We start from the raw sequence: 15839 nt of genomic DNA, 5'->3' as shown, positions 1-15839 counted from the left end.
CCTTTGTGTAAGGGATAGCATGGATTTCATATCTTCCTCCTCCCTCTATCCACAGCAGCGGGTAAAATGGAAAAGTTCAAAATAGGAAATTTCGTGAAACCTTCCAGAGAAAAATAATCATGCAGTTGGTAAGGTCAGGACCCATTTTTGGTAAGTGAGTGTACAGTGCTGTCTGCAGTTGCACACTGGTCTGGCACTTGAGTTAACAAGTGCAATTTCCACAATAATAATAACAAAGTAGTGAAACATCTCTTAAAAGTACGGAGAAAGACCAATGTGCTTTGAAGAAAATTGAGCGCTTTCACCATCACTGAAGTTCAGTTATAAGTGGTTATTACATTGAGGTGTACTAATTGGGGCAAGATGTAATACCAGTTACTATTAAATATTTAAATTTTAATAATGCGTTATGAAATATGAACAAATGTGTTCATAGAATCATTAGCTAGCAGAATAGAAAGACAGGTAGAATTAACGTGATGGATATATGGTATTTTGCTCTGCATTATAGTCTAAACATTGGAGAGGAAATTATTAATTTTAATTTTTGTCCTGGATTTAGTTCTTATTTTTTTGATTGTTTCAGTATCATCAGGTTGTATTAATTAATTATATTGAAGTTTGAGTATAAATTGTTAATTTTAAATAAATTGGTCCCTCTGGATTGATTCCAGGGCTAAGGTATGATTTCAGATAGATAAGGTAAGCCCTTTCTGGTGGGGCTTGCTCGCCTGATGTCACAGGTATATTTTACATCACTTTTGGCAAACACGGTCCCAGGTGGACATGTCAGTAGTGTGAAATGGTATAACCTGCTTCAGGGAAATGTTTCATATTCTAGACCTGTTTCATGTCAAATTGCCTGGATGGTGCATAAGAAATCAAGTTAAAGGAGCCAAGTATTCATTGAGAAATTGGAGAAAACAATACTTACAAGCATTACAAAGGATTACATTGTATGAAAACTTTTGAAGGAGGAGGAAAATGTTACTCTTTTTAAAAATGTTTGCTTAATGTAATGGAGATGCCTGAACATTTTGCCTGAAATCAGTGCTGTGCTTATTATGTTTGTTATAGAACATAGCTCTTTTATGTTTATGACATTTCACTGACATTCATGCATTAATGAAATAATTGTAGTTTATACTTTACTAGAAGTTCTTAACTGATGCTCTTACTTCAGTTTGCAGAGGTCTGGTGATCGAACCCATGTGATGCTGTTTGGAGGTTTCGGGTCACACGTAGACATAGCATTCATTTAACTTCAGAAGACTTTTCTTTGAGTGAAAATCTTTTCCGTGTTGGCTTAGACTATCTTTTTAAACATTCATTAAATCCTATATGATGAGTTATTGATAAAGAAAGAAAATCTGTTTTAACTGAAACTTATGTAAGCGAGTCTGTGTTATATTACCAATCACATTTCCCTTTGGCTTGCAGGAGAAGTTTCATTTTTTTCTGTCACTGGCTGCACCCTGGTAGCTGAGAAGAGAACTTAACCTGTGCTGAGAAATCCTTAGAGGATTGTATGAAACCATAACTGTTGAATAAGTAGGCTTTACCTGAATGAGAAGAAACCCAGTTTAATATGTTAATATCCAAGTCTAATATCCTTGTGTACTGCAGATTGAGCTCTCAAATGCTTGACTGTTTCACTTTTACAGTATCTGCGGCTCCATATCTAGTTTTATGCTATATAACTGTATAAAAATGCAAACAATTTGTTATATGGCCTTTATTTTGGGACTTACTGGTTGGGTAAGTCAGTTGAAATGATTTTTCTGTTCACATGATTGATTTCTTTTGACACATGTGGTACCAATTAGAATAACTTCTCCTGCCCATCATCTCTTCAGTCTGCGCTACTGTATCAAAATACTTGATTAAACCCACCTTCTGTTGTTGTAATGCAAACCAGTTGGTAATAGTAGGCAATATTGTCAGATTTATTGAGTGAGAAGCAGCTTTCTGAAGATCTGGCAATGCAGAGAAAAACATGACTAGATGGATAATTAAGTTGAGCACAGTGGAATTCAGGATTAAAGTAAGCTTGACGTGGGAGAAAATGGCATGCCAAAGTTGGTTGTGTAATACAGTTTAAATTAGGAGATCATTTTCTTCTTTATTTGAAGCATCAGTTTCTGGCTCTAGGTGCTTTACCCCATCCGGAGACATACTTCACTGCACATCCAAAACCGCAGTGCACAACAATAGCGAGTTCCTCAGTGTTTTTGCAGAAGATGCTCTGATGTGGGCTGACAAAGAAATTCCACAGATTTTGTTGCAACACAGAGTTCCAGGTTCTTAGATAAAAGATGTTTTGTTGGTCATAAAGAGTAAATCTCACGTAAAGAGTAAACCTCACATAAAGAGTATGCTATTCAGTTTGTCTTGTAAATGCTCTTCTCAAGCAACTTTAATGGCCACTCTGAGAAACTGAATTTCTGTGGCCAAAGTGCTTCCAGTACTTGGGGGCATGGGGGAGGGAAACAGGAGGGTCCTCACTGTGACAGAAAGTGTTGGAGGAACTGGGCAGTGACAGCTTGCTCTGGGAAGCGCCAGCGTAGTGAAACGTCTGCATTTCACCTGTCTGCCTTTGGGCTTCGTCACTTGTTGAAGAGTAAATAGGTCAGATTAAAAGAGTATCTGCAGAATTTGTTTGCATGTAATAAGGCTTTAATAACTTGATGAATCATGTTGTTTTATCATGTCAGTACTATAAATGCTAGATGGCGGAGGCTATTTGCAGATTTGTGTTTGGGATGCGTGATATGTAAAGTTCATTGAGCTCGAGTACAGCAAAGGTCACAAATGATACAGTGAACTAACATTGTTTTCCCTGCTTCTCAAATTCTTTTTTTCCTTTTTCAAAACATGGATAGCAGGAATAATTTGTCACAGTACTTACTTTTTTGTTAAAATTCTTTCTAAAACCGTTTCTACACTGAACGTCTTCCTGTCAGACAATTACATCCCTCTTTTGTTTTTGCTTAGGCAGAGAATGCACCAAATGGACCAGAATGTGGCTATGGTTCTTTTCACCAGCAGTATTGGCTGGATGGAAAGATAATTGCTGTTGGTGTAATTGATATCCTGCCCTACTGCGTGTCCTCCGTCTATCTGTACTATGATCCAGACTATTCTTTCTTATCTTTGGGAGTCTACTCTGCATTACGGTAAGAGGACATTTTTGTTATCTGGTTAGATGTAGTAGTAAGAATTGATATTTGTTGCTAAACTCGAGCTTTCATTTCCAGTCTAAACATATACTGGTAAAACTATTGCTAGCAAAGGGGTTTTTTTTGTTTTCTTTTTTTTTTTTAAAATTCTCTAGGGTTGGTTGCATTCCAAATAAATTTTTAATTGTCATCCTTGAATAGGGATGTATCTTTCTAGTTAGCTAAAGACTTTTAAAGATTAAGAAACCACTCAGAAACGAAATACCTAGTTTTTATTGCCCCTGAAAATAATTTAGTATTGCTTGGTTTCAGCAGGAAAAGCCCCTTTTTTGTTTGAATAGAAATAATTTTTCCTTTGACCTTTTTCTTAGCTCAGTCACTAAATGAAATTAATCACTTTTATAGTTTTATGCACATTGAGATCATAAATAATAGAGTACATAAAAACCGTTGTCTTCTGAATTAGTAGTCTCCTGGTGTACTAGCACCAAGTATATTTTTCAGGTATGTTAATCTCATTATCTTTTTCTTTAGAAAGCCTGGTGGAGCAAGTAATCCTATGAATCTAAAGCCTTAAATTAACTATCAACCTAGTCTTGTAAGACATTAGGAATAGTGAGTAATGCTTTACTGTGAACAAGACTTGTATGCTAAATTGCAAGTTACTGTTTTTCTTCCATAAGCAGTTTTATGATTCCTTTATTACTATAAGGAAAAAACCCCGAAACAAGTGGAAATATTTGTGCATCTCATTTTTTTTTTCTTAGCTTTTTTGCTTCTCTGTTTACATGAAGTAAACTGGTCACAGACATGTGGTGTTCCTAGCTTCTCATGAAGCAACTGGGTTTGAACCTCGTGCCAGACATGTCTATTTTTAAGTTTCCCTGGGTCTGAGAAGTTCTAGCAAAAGTCTTTACCTGTTGAGATTTGCGCTACACTCTTTCAGGCATGAAAGAAGCACTAGAACTGAGAGATCCAGCTTCTTTCTCCAAGGCATCCTCTTGAGAGGCATCTTCTCTATAGGTGGAGCTTCTTAGCTGTTGTTTGGTGTTACCCACCAGGATGGGTAAAAGGATGGGACTTTTGAAACATGTAAAGTACAAACATTATTTTTAGGAAAACTCTTCCTACCACAGTTACTTCATATACTTCTGTGTTAACTAATAAACTATGTGCAATTTAATCCCTTGGAAGCCTAATCACTCATAATTTGTTTAGATCTTGATTAGGATCTTTTGATTTCCTAAGAATCTTTTTTTTTTTAATTCTCCTTTTGTGTGTATTCTTCTTTGTAGTGGTGAATTTTGTGATTTCTGAATAATCTTTACATGAGTTGTTCAAATGTGTACGTCAAAGGGGTTTTCCCACAAAATTCACTGTTAAGTTTCTGACATCAGTCTAACGGTTTATTGGTGCTGAAATGAGGTGCTGCAATCACTCCTCTTCATCTCTGCTCTATGCTGGGCTTCTAGCAACCATATATTTAGGCAGTTTAATTTACTGAGCAGAAGACTGTTTGCTTTAGCAACCTGGTTAGCGAGCTGAGTTGGCTCAGTGAAGAACCTGTTAACACCAGAGCTGGTGCAAGAGTTGTGATGGAGCCACAGTGTGCAGCTGAGGATGGCTGGGGAGGGAGAGAGCAGGACCTCCCCCTGCTCTCTGGTAAGCTTAGATCAGTTAAGTCCTAAGGTGCAATTTCTCTGAGTATGTCACCTTTAATAAGAGCTGATAACATTGCTTTTCTGCTGGCGCTCCCCACCTTGTTCTAGAATGGTCCTTTGTGAAGGAGAAACTGTAGAATCATAGAAGAGTTTAGTCAGAACGGATGTCTGGATGTCATTTTCTCCAGTTCCAGCGCAAATCAGGGCTAACTTCAAAGTCATCATGAGCATTAATGTAGCTGTTGCTGTAGCATCTCCAGTGGTCTATGTCTAAAAGTCTGAATTGTCGTTTTTCTGAGGCATTCGGTGGCACTGGTGATTTTATAAAATTAATCAGAATTAACAAATGTAGAAAAAAAGTTGGAATTCCTATGATTTAGAATTGATTTTTTTCCTGTCTATTAGTGGTCTAGATTTTTAGAAGTATTTTATTATGTATGCTAGATACTTGAAATTAGACTTATTATTTTTTTTCCATGCAAGGTGAGCATATAACATAAAATACTAAGTCCTCCTAAGAGTTGTTTTTCCGTATTTGTACATATCACATTACTTTATGTAATACTAGACTGACATAATCCATGCTTTTGAATTCTTGAAATGATTTTAAATTTTCTACATAATAAATTTAAAACTTTGTCGGCGCAACATGCGTGCGTGGCTCAACTAGTGAAAAAGCAGCTTATAAATTCTGCAGCATTTAAGGCAATAAAAATGATTTCCCAACAGTCTTGGAGGGAGCCAACCTTGTTCTTCTTTCAAAAAGGGAAAAAAAACTTGAGAGTTAGGACTTAGGAAGTTGCAGAGGAATCTGATACCTTCAAAGCTGTTGCCAATTTTACTCCAAGGAGGTTAAACTGCATTGCAGTGCTGTCACTTCCACTTCATACTACTTCGAGAATTTTTGCTGCTGAGTCGTAGAAAGGATGGGATTTGAAGATCATTTGAAATATGTAGGTGTTTAAGTAAAGAATGAGGGGAGAAGCAGCTACTTGTGAAATGCCAGTTTTACCAAAGGAAAAAAAAAATCATCAAGAAATATTGAGTGATTCTTATTCTTATTTACAGGAAAGAGTTAAACCTTCCCCCTACTACCTAAAATTGTGAATAGTAGACAAGCATAGCATTCATAATCTCTATTTAGTAGGGCAAATACTTGAACTTCTTTTGGAATTGGGTTATGTAGCACTGAAATACTAAGTCTGAATTTTGCTTTCATGAAATGAGTATGTCTTCCCCACTAGTTGACTACTCTTGCCAAGCACTAACAGCCATCATAACTCTTTAGATGTGTATCATAACTGAAAGCTTTGCATAAAGGTAATTGCAAGTCTGTAGTCCCTTTTCCACAGGAAAGATTTAGGCTGAATGAATGCAGGTAGATGTGTCTTATGCCACACAGTGACACCTTATTGCTGCTCCTGGTGTAAAATGATGGAGTCGGAAGATTCTCTTGTGTTGGATCACGGCACACACTCCTGAAAAGTGGAAAGAGAAGCATGTTTTACCATCCCCTCAATAAAGCTTTGCCTGGAGTGGGGTTGACTGAATAGGTAAATGAACGATAGAGCAAGAACTTGAGTTAAGGGTCCTTGCTTAGGGGATATCGCTGGGACCGCAGTAGACGGGAAGGCACTGGCAGTAGTTCTAAGCAAGCTAGCTTTGGCATCACATACACTTTGCTTGCACAAAGCTTTGTGGCCCGTGGTAAGACTTGCTGCTGCAGCCCAATTTTTACCTCGTTACAGTATGGTCTATTTGCTTCACTTTCTTTTCACTTTGAGTCGTCTTGTTTTATTAGATCAGATAGTGTAGCCCAGTTGGAAAGAGTGTTTAAGAGATTTCGAAATGCAAAGATAATGTTTTTCCCTGTAGTGTTCCAGCTTTTTGAATTGCAGAAATGTATTTCTTTGATTAGGTCCAGCATGATCAGCATGGAACGGTAAGATTGCTTAACTTCATGCCATGTCTTAAAAATTATGTATATGAAGTGCATGTTTGTACGTTTTTGGTAGTTCATAAATCTCATTTTGGGAATCTGTTGTGTGTACCTGGATTTTCAGATATGGAGTAACTTCTAGACATTCTCCGTTTTGAACGGATGGATATAGATACAGAGTTATAATGAACTCGTGATGGTCTCAGCTAACTACATGCAGCTGAAATGTTGGGTTTTCAGTACATTTAAACATCCTTATTACTAACTTCATATTAAGTGATTAAAAAACCCCAGTATTTGTACATGCCTCCTAAATGCATGTGCTCCTACTTTCAATGGGGAGGAGATAAGAAGGTAAGAACCAACATCCATGTTTTATCAAATTTGTTACAAAAGTGAACTGCAAAGTTACAAATGTTGTTATAATGAGCATTATAGTGGAAATAGTGGCTGAAACTTTGTAATACTACTACTATGTTTGTACCAATAAAATAAAAAACTTGCTTTGGAATATGTTGACAGTGCTCTTTCAGAATAAATGAGAAGATCATACAGTCAAACATGGAATGGGTGAAAAATACCTTTTGTTGCGTTAAGAGGGATGTTTTCACATGTAAATTGCTAGAACGCAAATAATAAAACAAGCAAGAAGCTTATCCTTGAGGCTTGACTTTTAAAAATACTCCGATGTTTTCCTGAGCCACGTTAGCCAGCCTGTGTACAATAGCTGGGCCAGATTTCTGTAGAATTCCAAAGTACATGAATATGAAGAAGAAACCTGTTAAGAGGCCCTTAGTCACTTTTATTTGAATTTCAAGTCAGTCAATTGGCAGGACAAAACACAAAAATGAAAGTATTTTTAAACCTGACGTGGTGTTTTGTATTTGGGTGATTTGTTTGTTTGGTTTTAAACATTTATTTTCAGTTTATTATCTTTGGGTTTTTTTAAAGCATTAGTTTAGAGTTTATTATCTTCATTCTTTTTATTTGATAGAAGTCTAGTCCTTTAACTAGGTCAAGAGCCAGGTAGCTGTAAAATATTTCAATATGAAGAGGTAAAATGAATGTAAGAATTGTATTCAAAAGTAATTAGTCTTTTCTTTCCTTTCACAGGGAAATTGCTTTTACTAGGCAACTCCATGAAAAAGCTCCTGATCTCTGTTTTTATTATATGGGTTTCTACATTCATTCATGCCCCAAAATGAGATACAAGGTAAAGTGGGTTTTTACTTATTTCCTTAGTGTACTATTATTCAAAGCATTTGACAGTGTTCATAGTAATATAATATTTTGTAATTGTCATTTTGGATTTTAATGTAGACTTTATATAGTTAAATTTGAACGTTGGTTACTATTTAACTTGGCTTAGGATTTTTTTTTTAAATTTAGCTGCATGTGGTATTTATTACAAGTTGGCTTAAAAGCAGCTCACATGGAGAGGTTTTCAAGGCTGTCAGATAATAGTTTGTCATTTGGTTACCTGGCTATCTCATGTTTACAGTCTATCTTCCAATAGACTAAAATTCTCTCTTTTTTAGGTTTGCATATTTGTGAACTGTTGCTTAGTGACTCTAGGCAGTGATAACATGCCCTCATGGGCTTGGCTGTACTTTGGTTTTTCCTCTTTGTTTTTTGTTAGAGGTAGGGGACCTGCTCTGCCAATGAAACCAGTGAGAAGCTAGGTTAGGAGCCATTTTGAGCCAGGTAGCAGATTTTTGTTGAAAGGGTCAGGAGAATACACAGAACACTTAGAATAACCATTCTGTCACCAAACCTCCTTTGTAACCCCTGTTAGCTTCAACTTTGTTTAGACCTGAGTGCCTAGGGGTGTCTCTTCTGTGTTTTTTAGGTCTTGTGAACGTGGTATTTCTTTGTAAATGTATCACTGCTTTTTGAATATTATGATACTATTTCAGAGTACAGAACACTGATAGATATTTGCTGAATATTTACATGTAACCAAATATATCTGATAATGATGTGGAAAGATACAAAGCTTGTGAAATCTAGAGTAAGAGGTGCAGTGTTTTCTTCTCTTTTTTCTTTTTTCTTTTTTTCTCAAATGTGCTAAAATCTGCAGTGTTTTCAGCTAGTTTTCAAATAGCCAAAAAATTGTGAGACTCATTGAAGTGATGCCAGTGAAGGAAAAACCATTTCAGCTTTTTTGTGGCCTACCCTACAGGTGACCATGATGGTTCAGTCTTCTGAAAATAACAAATAACAAATCCATCCTTCTCCTTTTGTTAGAAGATGTTTGTCTGTCCTTCCCCACCTCACCCCCCTTTGCCAGCTTGAGTTTATCATCTACATCTGCTGGCCAAAGAGAATATTAACTTTGAGGGAAGCAAATGGGTGAGTTGGAAGACACTGCCTCTGTCATCTAAATCATCTTAAAGGCAATCGTATCACCAGCTTGAACCATAGGTTATGATTACTTGCTCTACTCATTGGAAATATTTAAAGTTTGGGATGATTTGTTCATGTTGAGACACTGAAATTTAACATACCTTGTCTATTCTACAACCTGCATTGTTCAAGACTTGTAAAAAGAATGCATTTGGTTTACTAGGGCAAAAAAAGAAAAGAAACAAATCTGACTATAATGGCAAAAAGTGTCCCAGTTCTGAAAGATACCATTGCTAAGAAGCTCTGGGTTCAGCTGCTTGTAGTAAGTTTTAATAAAAACGTGAACTTTGTATACATGGATTAAGCAAAGCTCATACACGAGCCAATGTATAAATAGCAAACTATTTAAATATGAAGATTAAATGCTGTAAAACGGAGCTAACCTCAGTAGTCACTATACATTTGTATTTTTTGCTATAATGTGGTATCCTGTTAGGCCTGTGCTGTTATTTGAAAGTGATTGCATCAAGAATATAAGCTTCTCACGATGCTTCTAGTTTTCATTCTCAAATAATGGAAATTGAATAAATTATAGAGGGAGTATTTATACTTTTTAAATTTTTTTTTTCCACAAAAGCTTCTTTTCTTCCCTTGCTTAGACTTAATGAGTATTTGTTATGACTGTGATTTGGTAGAATATATATTTTAGTCTTCCAGAAATGTATACATGTTGATGTACTTAAGTAATTAAGTGTGGCCCACTATGAGAATTACTGGGGCAGGGGAAGGGGAGAAGAAGAAAGCCTATACATATATATTTAGAACACACAGAGTAGCAGGTAAGTAACGCTCTGTGTTGGGAGAGTAATAATTTAATAAATGAATTGTAAGGGGTTTTATTTTATTTTATATTTCTTTTCCTGTGTATATTTGTTTTAGAAGTGGCTAAATGTAATGCAATTGAAAATCAGGTTGACATTAATTCTGTTGTTCCACTTCACCCTCACTGAAATAGTATACCGGAAACAAATTTTAATACTAAGCTCTTAAATGCGTCTGGATAATGCTGCTGCTACTCTTGTGAAGTGATTGGTAGTGGTAAAGTAGGGTGGGTAAGTACTGACTTTGTGGATTAAATAATTTCAGTAATGCCTGGTTGACTTAGAGGCATTACACATTGAAGACTTTGCTTTATTACAGTGTAATACGGATGTTAGAGGCTCCCTTCCCTTAATGATATTAGTGTGGAAGAATGATAGCTTGTAGGTCACTGTTGTTAAACTGATGTCAGACAAGCAAGTTAAGGGAAGAAAAGGAATGAGCTGAAAAGCTAACCACTGGTTTTTATCCTCTGCTTGTAATTTTCTTTGCAAATTATTTGTCCTAGGATGTTTAGAATTGGGGGCTAGGCACAGTATCACTTCTTTATATAAACAGTGTCTTATGAAGAACACGTGCATGCTATACTTACTTACAGTGAAGTCACAAGATTGTGGAAGTCTTTGAAAATTTTCCTTCTAGTCACAGATTGTGATCAGTGGAAATGCCGAAGCTGACGTTTGCATTTGATTTTTGACGGAAACGCAGTACTAGACCACTTCTAGCAAAGATGCCTGAGCTTGACTACTGGTTTGTACCAAAGAGCTGTCTCCCTGCTGATTGAATTGGGATGTAAAGGGCACAGTGACTTTATGACGTTGATTTAAGGAGTTTGACAGTGTTTCATTTTGCGTGGAGTACAGCTCAGTGTTCTGTACGAGACGTGATCGGAGTAATTGGGGATCTGTCCAATGAACTGTTGTACTCGCATTACAATCCAAGACTGATGCACTAATGTTGTGCACATGAGAGCATAGCTGGATATTCTGGTTTTAAATATACATGACTCCTAGATTGGAGGTATAGATATCCAACAGCAAGCATTAAAGCCTTGTTCTGCATGGGTACTTTCTTGGAATGCAAATTTTAGACTTCTCTTCTGGAGTCTAACTTTTTTGTGGATGTAAAGTAATAGTCTTAACATGATTTTTTTAAAGCATTGGTAATAGGTGATCATATATACTAGTGGCCAGGCCGTATATAGTAACAGCTTCTCCCCTCTGCATCAGATAGTCTTAGTTATGTTGTGTGCTCGAAGGAGGTCCAAGGCATTGATATGATATTTTGTTGAACTATTTATTTTTTAATAAGGCTGCTAATATGCTTGTTCTGCTTTCTATACAGTTCTTAAAATGCTGTCTGTATCTTCATTTGAGAAAATTTCTTTGAGCAGTCAGTCACCTGTGATACGGCCAGAACGTCAGACCAGTTGCCCACAGCACAACTGCGCTGTGCAGCTGCTGAGTATTTTTAGCCACCACTGAGCAGGTCAGGGGCTGAAGTGACAGAAAATACATTATTGGGGGTCAGTGTGTGGCCTTTTCATCTGAAAAACTCTGTTTCCACCAATGGTACAGTTCTGGGCACAAATAGTGTGTAATCCAGTGGAGGCCTGAGTGTCCTGGAAGAGGGTCCCCAAGTCAGGATTCCTGTGGCTCAGTAACAGAGTTGGAGAATTCTGGTTTATCAGACAGGAAGATAAATGGTTAAAGAGTATTCCCCCCTGCCCCGGATCAAACGTGATTACAGAAGTTTTTAAAAATAAAGCTCCTTTTTGACTCACTGTTCCCTTCCCTTTCCTTTTGTTCCCAAACAGCTTGTATTTGATTGCAATGTGATTTTAAAACAGTGGAGTACTGGTGAAATTACTTAAGATGGGGGAAGGGAATATATTGCAATATCAGGCTATTTTTTTAGTTCCCAGCTTTGCTTAGGTTTGTTCCCATGTATGGGTTTATATTTATGACCTGGTAAAATAAAATCTACATTAAATTGAGACAAAAGGATTTCTGTAGTCCTATTAACTATGTTAATATGGAAAAATCCTATGAAAAACCTTAAGCAATGGCTTTGTTCCATTTTTTCTGGGTAGGTTAGGGTAATACAAGATTAAAATGGTTCTCTGATGAAATTCACGACCTTGTGGTAAAACTTTTCAGGCTCTGTTAGATGTGGTAGTTCTTATGTTGGAAAATGGTCTCCTGGAAAGTTTTTCAGGGCTCATAAGATGCAAAGTCTTTTTCCTAATGCATTTTGGAGTCTGTGATAAAATTTTCAGTATAAGAAAGTATTTTACTGTAGGATGAGGTTGGTCTTAGGCTTGCTTCTCATGTATTTAAGTACTGTATCTGTACTTGTTAATGCTTTTCAGTTAAAGACGTTTGTTTACAAACATAGAGTTACAGAAATAACCACCTTTAGTGAACAGCTGTATCAGAGAGATGCTTGAGAGGATCTTGGATTTTTTTTTTTCCTGTGCTGGTATTCTGTCTGCTTTATCCTTCATCTTTCCAAGTAAAAAATTTTTCTCCATGGCTCCGTTACTAAATTCACATTTTCCAGTCACTGCTGAACTCTGTGAGATCTTTTCTGTTCTTTCCATTACAGGTCTTTGATACTGATTTTGAGTTTTGTGGAGGGTGACACTAAATAGATTTTGGGTTTGTGCTTCTGGTGTAAAGAGTAAGTGTACTTGCTGCTGTGCATTTGCCATTCAGACATCTGTTGGCCTTAAATCAAGTTCTCCTTTAAGTTCTTGTATTGGTGATGTTTTCTATGTGAGTTTCCTTAGTTCTGGGTTTTTTGAGGTTTTTTCAGTGTCAATATTTGCATGCAAATACTGCAATTGAAGCACGTATTGTTACTTGTTTTGGTCAATGATCTGCTTTCCCTGAAGCCCTCTGCTAAGATTGTAAATAACTATCAGCGTACTTTGAAGTGTGTAACAGATTTAATGTCTTCTTGCTGTGTTTTCTCTGTGTACCATTTTAAGACCATTCTATGATGTGAAGAGGTGTTTTGACTGAAACCTTTATCCAGACTTGTATGCAGGCCAAAGTAAATGGAATTATTTCAAACAGTCTCCTTCGGTATCAAGGCATGGCCAGACTTCAGATAGATGGAATACTAGAAAGGGTTCTGAAATGTCAGAAAAGAAACAAAAGGCTGATTCAACTGTGATTAATCATTCTTAAACTAAATACCTCGGACTGACTGTGGTTGTAAGCGGTGCCCCTGGAATTTTATGGCACTCGAGAGCCAATTTCTTTGGCTGCTTTCAGGAATTTCAGCATCACTCCTGCAGCAGTGAAATGCACCTAGTGGTAGCCTGGACTTCCATGTCCACGAGATCCACAAAGGTCTGGCTCGTCCTCACTTGTCTTGACTCTTTCACTGTTTCTGACCATGGAATTTAGTTAACCTTTTCAATAAGCTTGTATTTGCTGTGTAAGCTGAAATGTGTGAGGGAAAGAGACTTAATGTGATCCTCTGTGATTTTGGGGATATGAGCACACACTGTTATGGTTCTGCCACTGAGCGGCAAACAGCTTTGCAAAATGTGTCACTAGTTCCACACAAGAAGAGCTGGCATTTTTATACCTCCGTGCGTGATCTTTTTATTCAGCATGTTTTGAAGTTGCTACCAGCCGTCAGCCTGCTTTTCTCACTGGTGTTACTATTTACCTTGATAATGAGAAAAAATGTTAAGCTGAGAGTTGTTTGGAGTACTGGAGTTGCTCTGCTCAAATCTGTTAGCACTTGTACCTAGTGGCTTTTCCAGGATTAATTTTACCAGTTTATAGGAATAAATATGCATTCAAATTAGTACAAAACTTTTTTTTTTGTATAAATGGGTCATAAATAGTCGACTAAATATTCTGAAAAGTCAGTACTTGTTATAGGGTGCCAAGTTGTTGCTTGCAATACCATTTGGTAATAACTGAAATATCTGGGTTGAAAAACCATTATCTGCTCTAGGAAAGCAATACAAATTTTGGCAACACAGTGGATTTGCTTTTACAGCAAGACTGTTGAAAACAAACAGCAATATAATAAAGACAAAACCATATAATAATAATAATGATGATGATGATGATGCCCTGAAAATTCTAAGTTACAGAAGTGGGGGGAAAATCCCCGTTCTTCTGTATGTGTTATTAAATCACTTTTAACTGCCTCCCTTCTTACTTCCTTCCGTTTCTTCACCGGACTTCCCTTGTGGCCAGGATACTCTTCTGCATTAGCATCAGCAGCTAAAATTGAACATTCATTTATTCAGAGCTCTGAACTTACCCCATGTGTTCCCTCTAATGGTTTGGGTTAGTGACTGAGGGAAAGAAACTACTCTGAATTACACTGGAGTTTTGGCATTAAAACCCAAAGGGATTCTATGAAATCTTTTAAAGTGGCTGACCAAGACTTCCAAAAGTATTTTGGATGATTGACTCGGTGTACATGTGTTAAATTCTTCTGAAAATCAGGTTGCTTTAATATGCCCTCAAGTTGTAACTAGTGCAAAAATTCCTCATTTCTCAACATATATTTTATCAAATGGGTTTTGACTACAAGGTTGGCTCTCTGTTTTTTGGATTTGATAAGTCATATGCCATATTCAGGATTGCAGTGTCCCTCATCCCTTTTTTAATCTCTTTTTTTGTTTTGTTCCTTTGTTCCATAAAAGCTTTCTCCTTTCACCTTTCCTTATCTGGAAGACTCTTACTAACTACTTAGAGCCCACACTGAACTAAACATGTCGGAATAAACAACTATGAGAATATGGGGAGAATAAAAAATACCATGGGTCAAAAATTATTAGTTCTTTAGTTCTTGGTGTAGTGCCAGTGATTAAATATTTAAAACTATTTCTTATTTACTTTGAACAGCATCTTACAAAGCGTTTGAGGCCACTTTCTAGGTTGCTTTTCTTTTTTCTGTAAGACATTTCTAGTCAGGTTGTGAAAATACATTATGATGAGCATTCGAATGCAGGAATAAGGACATGTGCTGTTCTGGATAGCAACAGCCGTTACTGAATCCTGGCAGTAGATTTCCACTGAAAATATGATTATTAAAAGCAGAATATCAGTTTCCATGTTGTTTTCATAGCAGGTAAAGATAGTGACTATAATTACTTCTTCTTTTTTTTTCCTGAGATGCTGTTTTATACTGTGTGTAATTGGTAAATTATGGTAGTTCTTCCTTGGTGCAAAGGTTGAAGCTGTGCTGAATTTCACACAGCATTTGCAGAGTTAAAACCAGTTGGAATCCCATTTTTCTACTAGAAACATGCACAGATCCCAGCCATATCTATTTTCTTAACTTTACTTTTAAAATATTTGCAATCAAGACTTATTTTTTTGTCAGTTAGAACTCCCTTGGGAAAAATGTGAACATGTCCCTGGGGCTTTATTCTTCTAATTTTGAAAATGTGGACTTCTTTTCAGTTGTTTGCTTGAGTTTAAGATGACTGAAGTGTAGCAGAACTGAAGTGAAAATAATATGTATATTTATGCATGTTTGTATTATTTGTAGGCTTTTATCAGGGCAGAAAGAAATATCTGTTGTATAGGTCTCAGCTGACCTCTGAAGTGAACAAGTCTCTTGTTAATGTACTGCCCCTTGAGAAAATAAACGTGTCAAAAAGCAGAAATTTTGGGGTGTATGTTGTACAAGCTTCAGAGGAAATGTATCTAAAAGTAATTTTCAGAGTGAAGTTGTATTTGTGAGACATGGCCTTTCTACAGTTTCAGCTGTATACCTGTAACTTTTTATTTAATGGGTCTTTGATTACAAAACAAATTTCCTTAAACTGATTAAACTGGTTTTTTGGTGCTT

The 15839-nt window shown here is 36.6% G+C and overlaps 1 protein-coding gene across 6 annotated transcripts in view; it reads left to right on the top strand.

The window, feature by feature from the left end:
* Positions 1–15839, top strand: part of ATE1 (arginyltransferase 1) — an 86352-nt gene that overhangs the window by 27653 nt on the left and 42860 nt on the right. For all 6 annotated transcript variants that reach the window (XM_074875448.1, XM_074875452.1, XM_074875453.1 and 3 more), the window contains 2 exons: positions 2995–3176; positions 7893–7992. In XM_074875448.1, coding sequence (XP_074731549.1) covers positions 2995–3176; positions 7893–7992 — 282 coding nt within the window. The remainder of the gene's footprint in view (positions 1–2994; positions 3177–7892; positions 7993–15839) is intronic.

This window comes from Strix uralensis, chromosome 7 (assembly GCF_047716275.1).
Source record: "Strix uralensis isolate ZFMK-TIS-50842 chromosome 7, bStrUra1, whole genome shotgun sequence".
Lineage (NCBI taxonomy): Eukaryota > Metazoa > Chordata > Aves > Strigiformes > Strigidae > Strix > Strix uralensis.
This window is presented reverse-complemented; position numbering and strand designations above follow the sequence as displayed.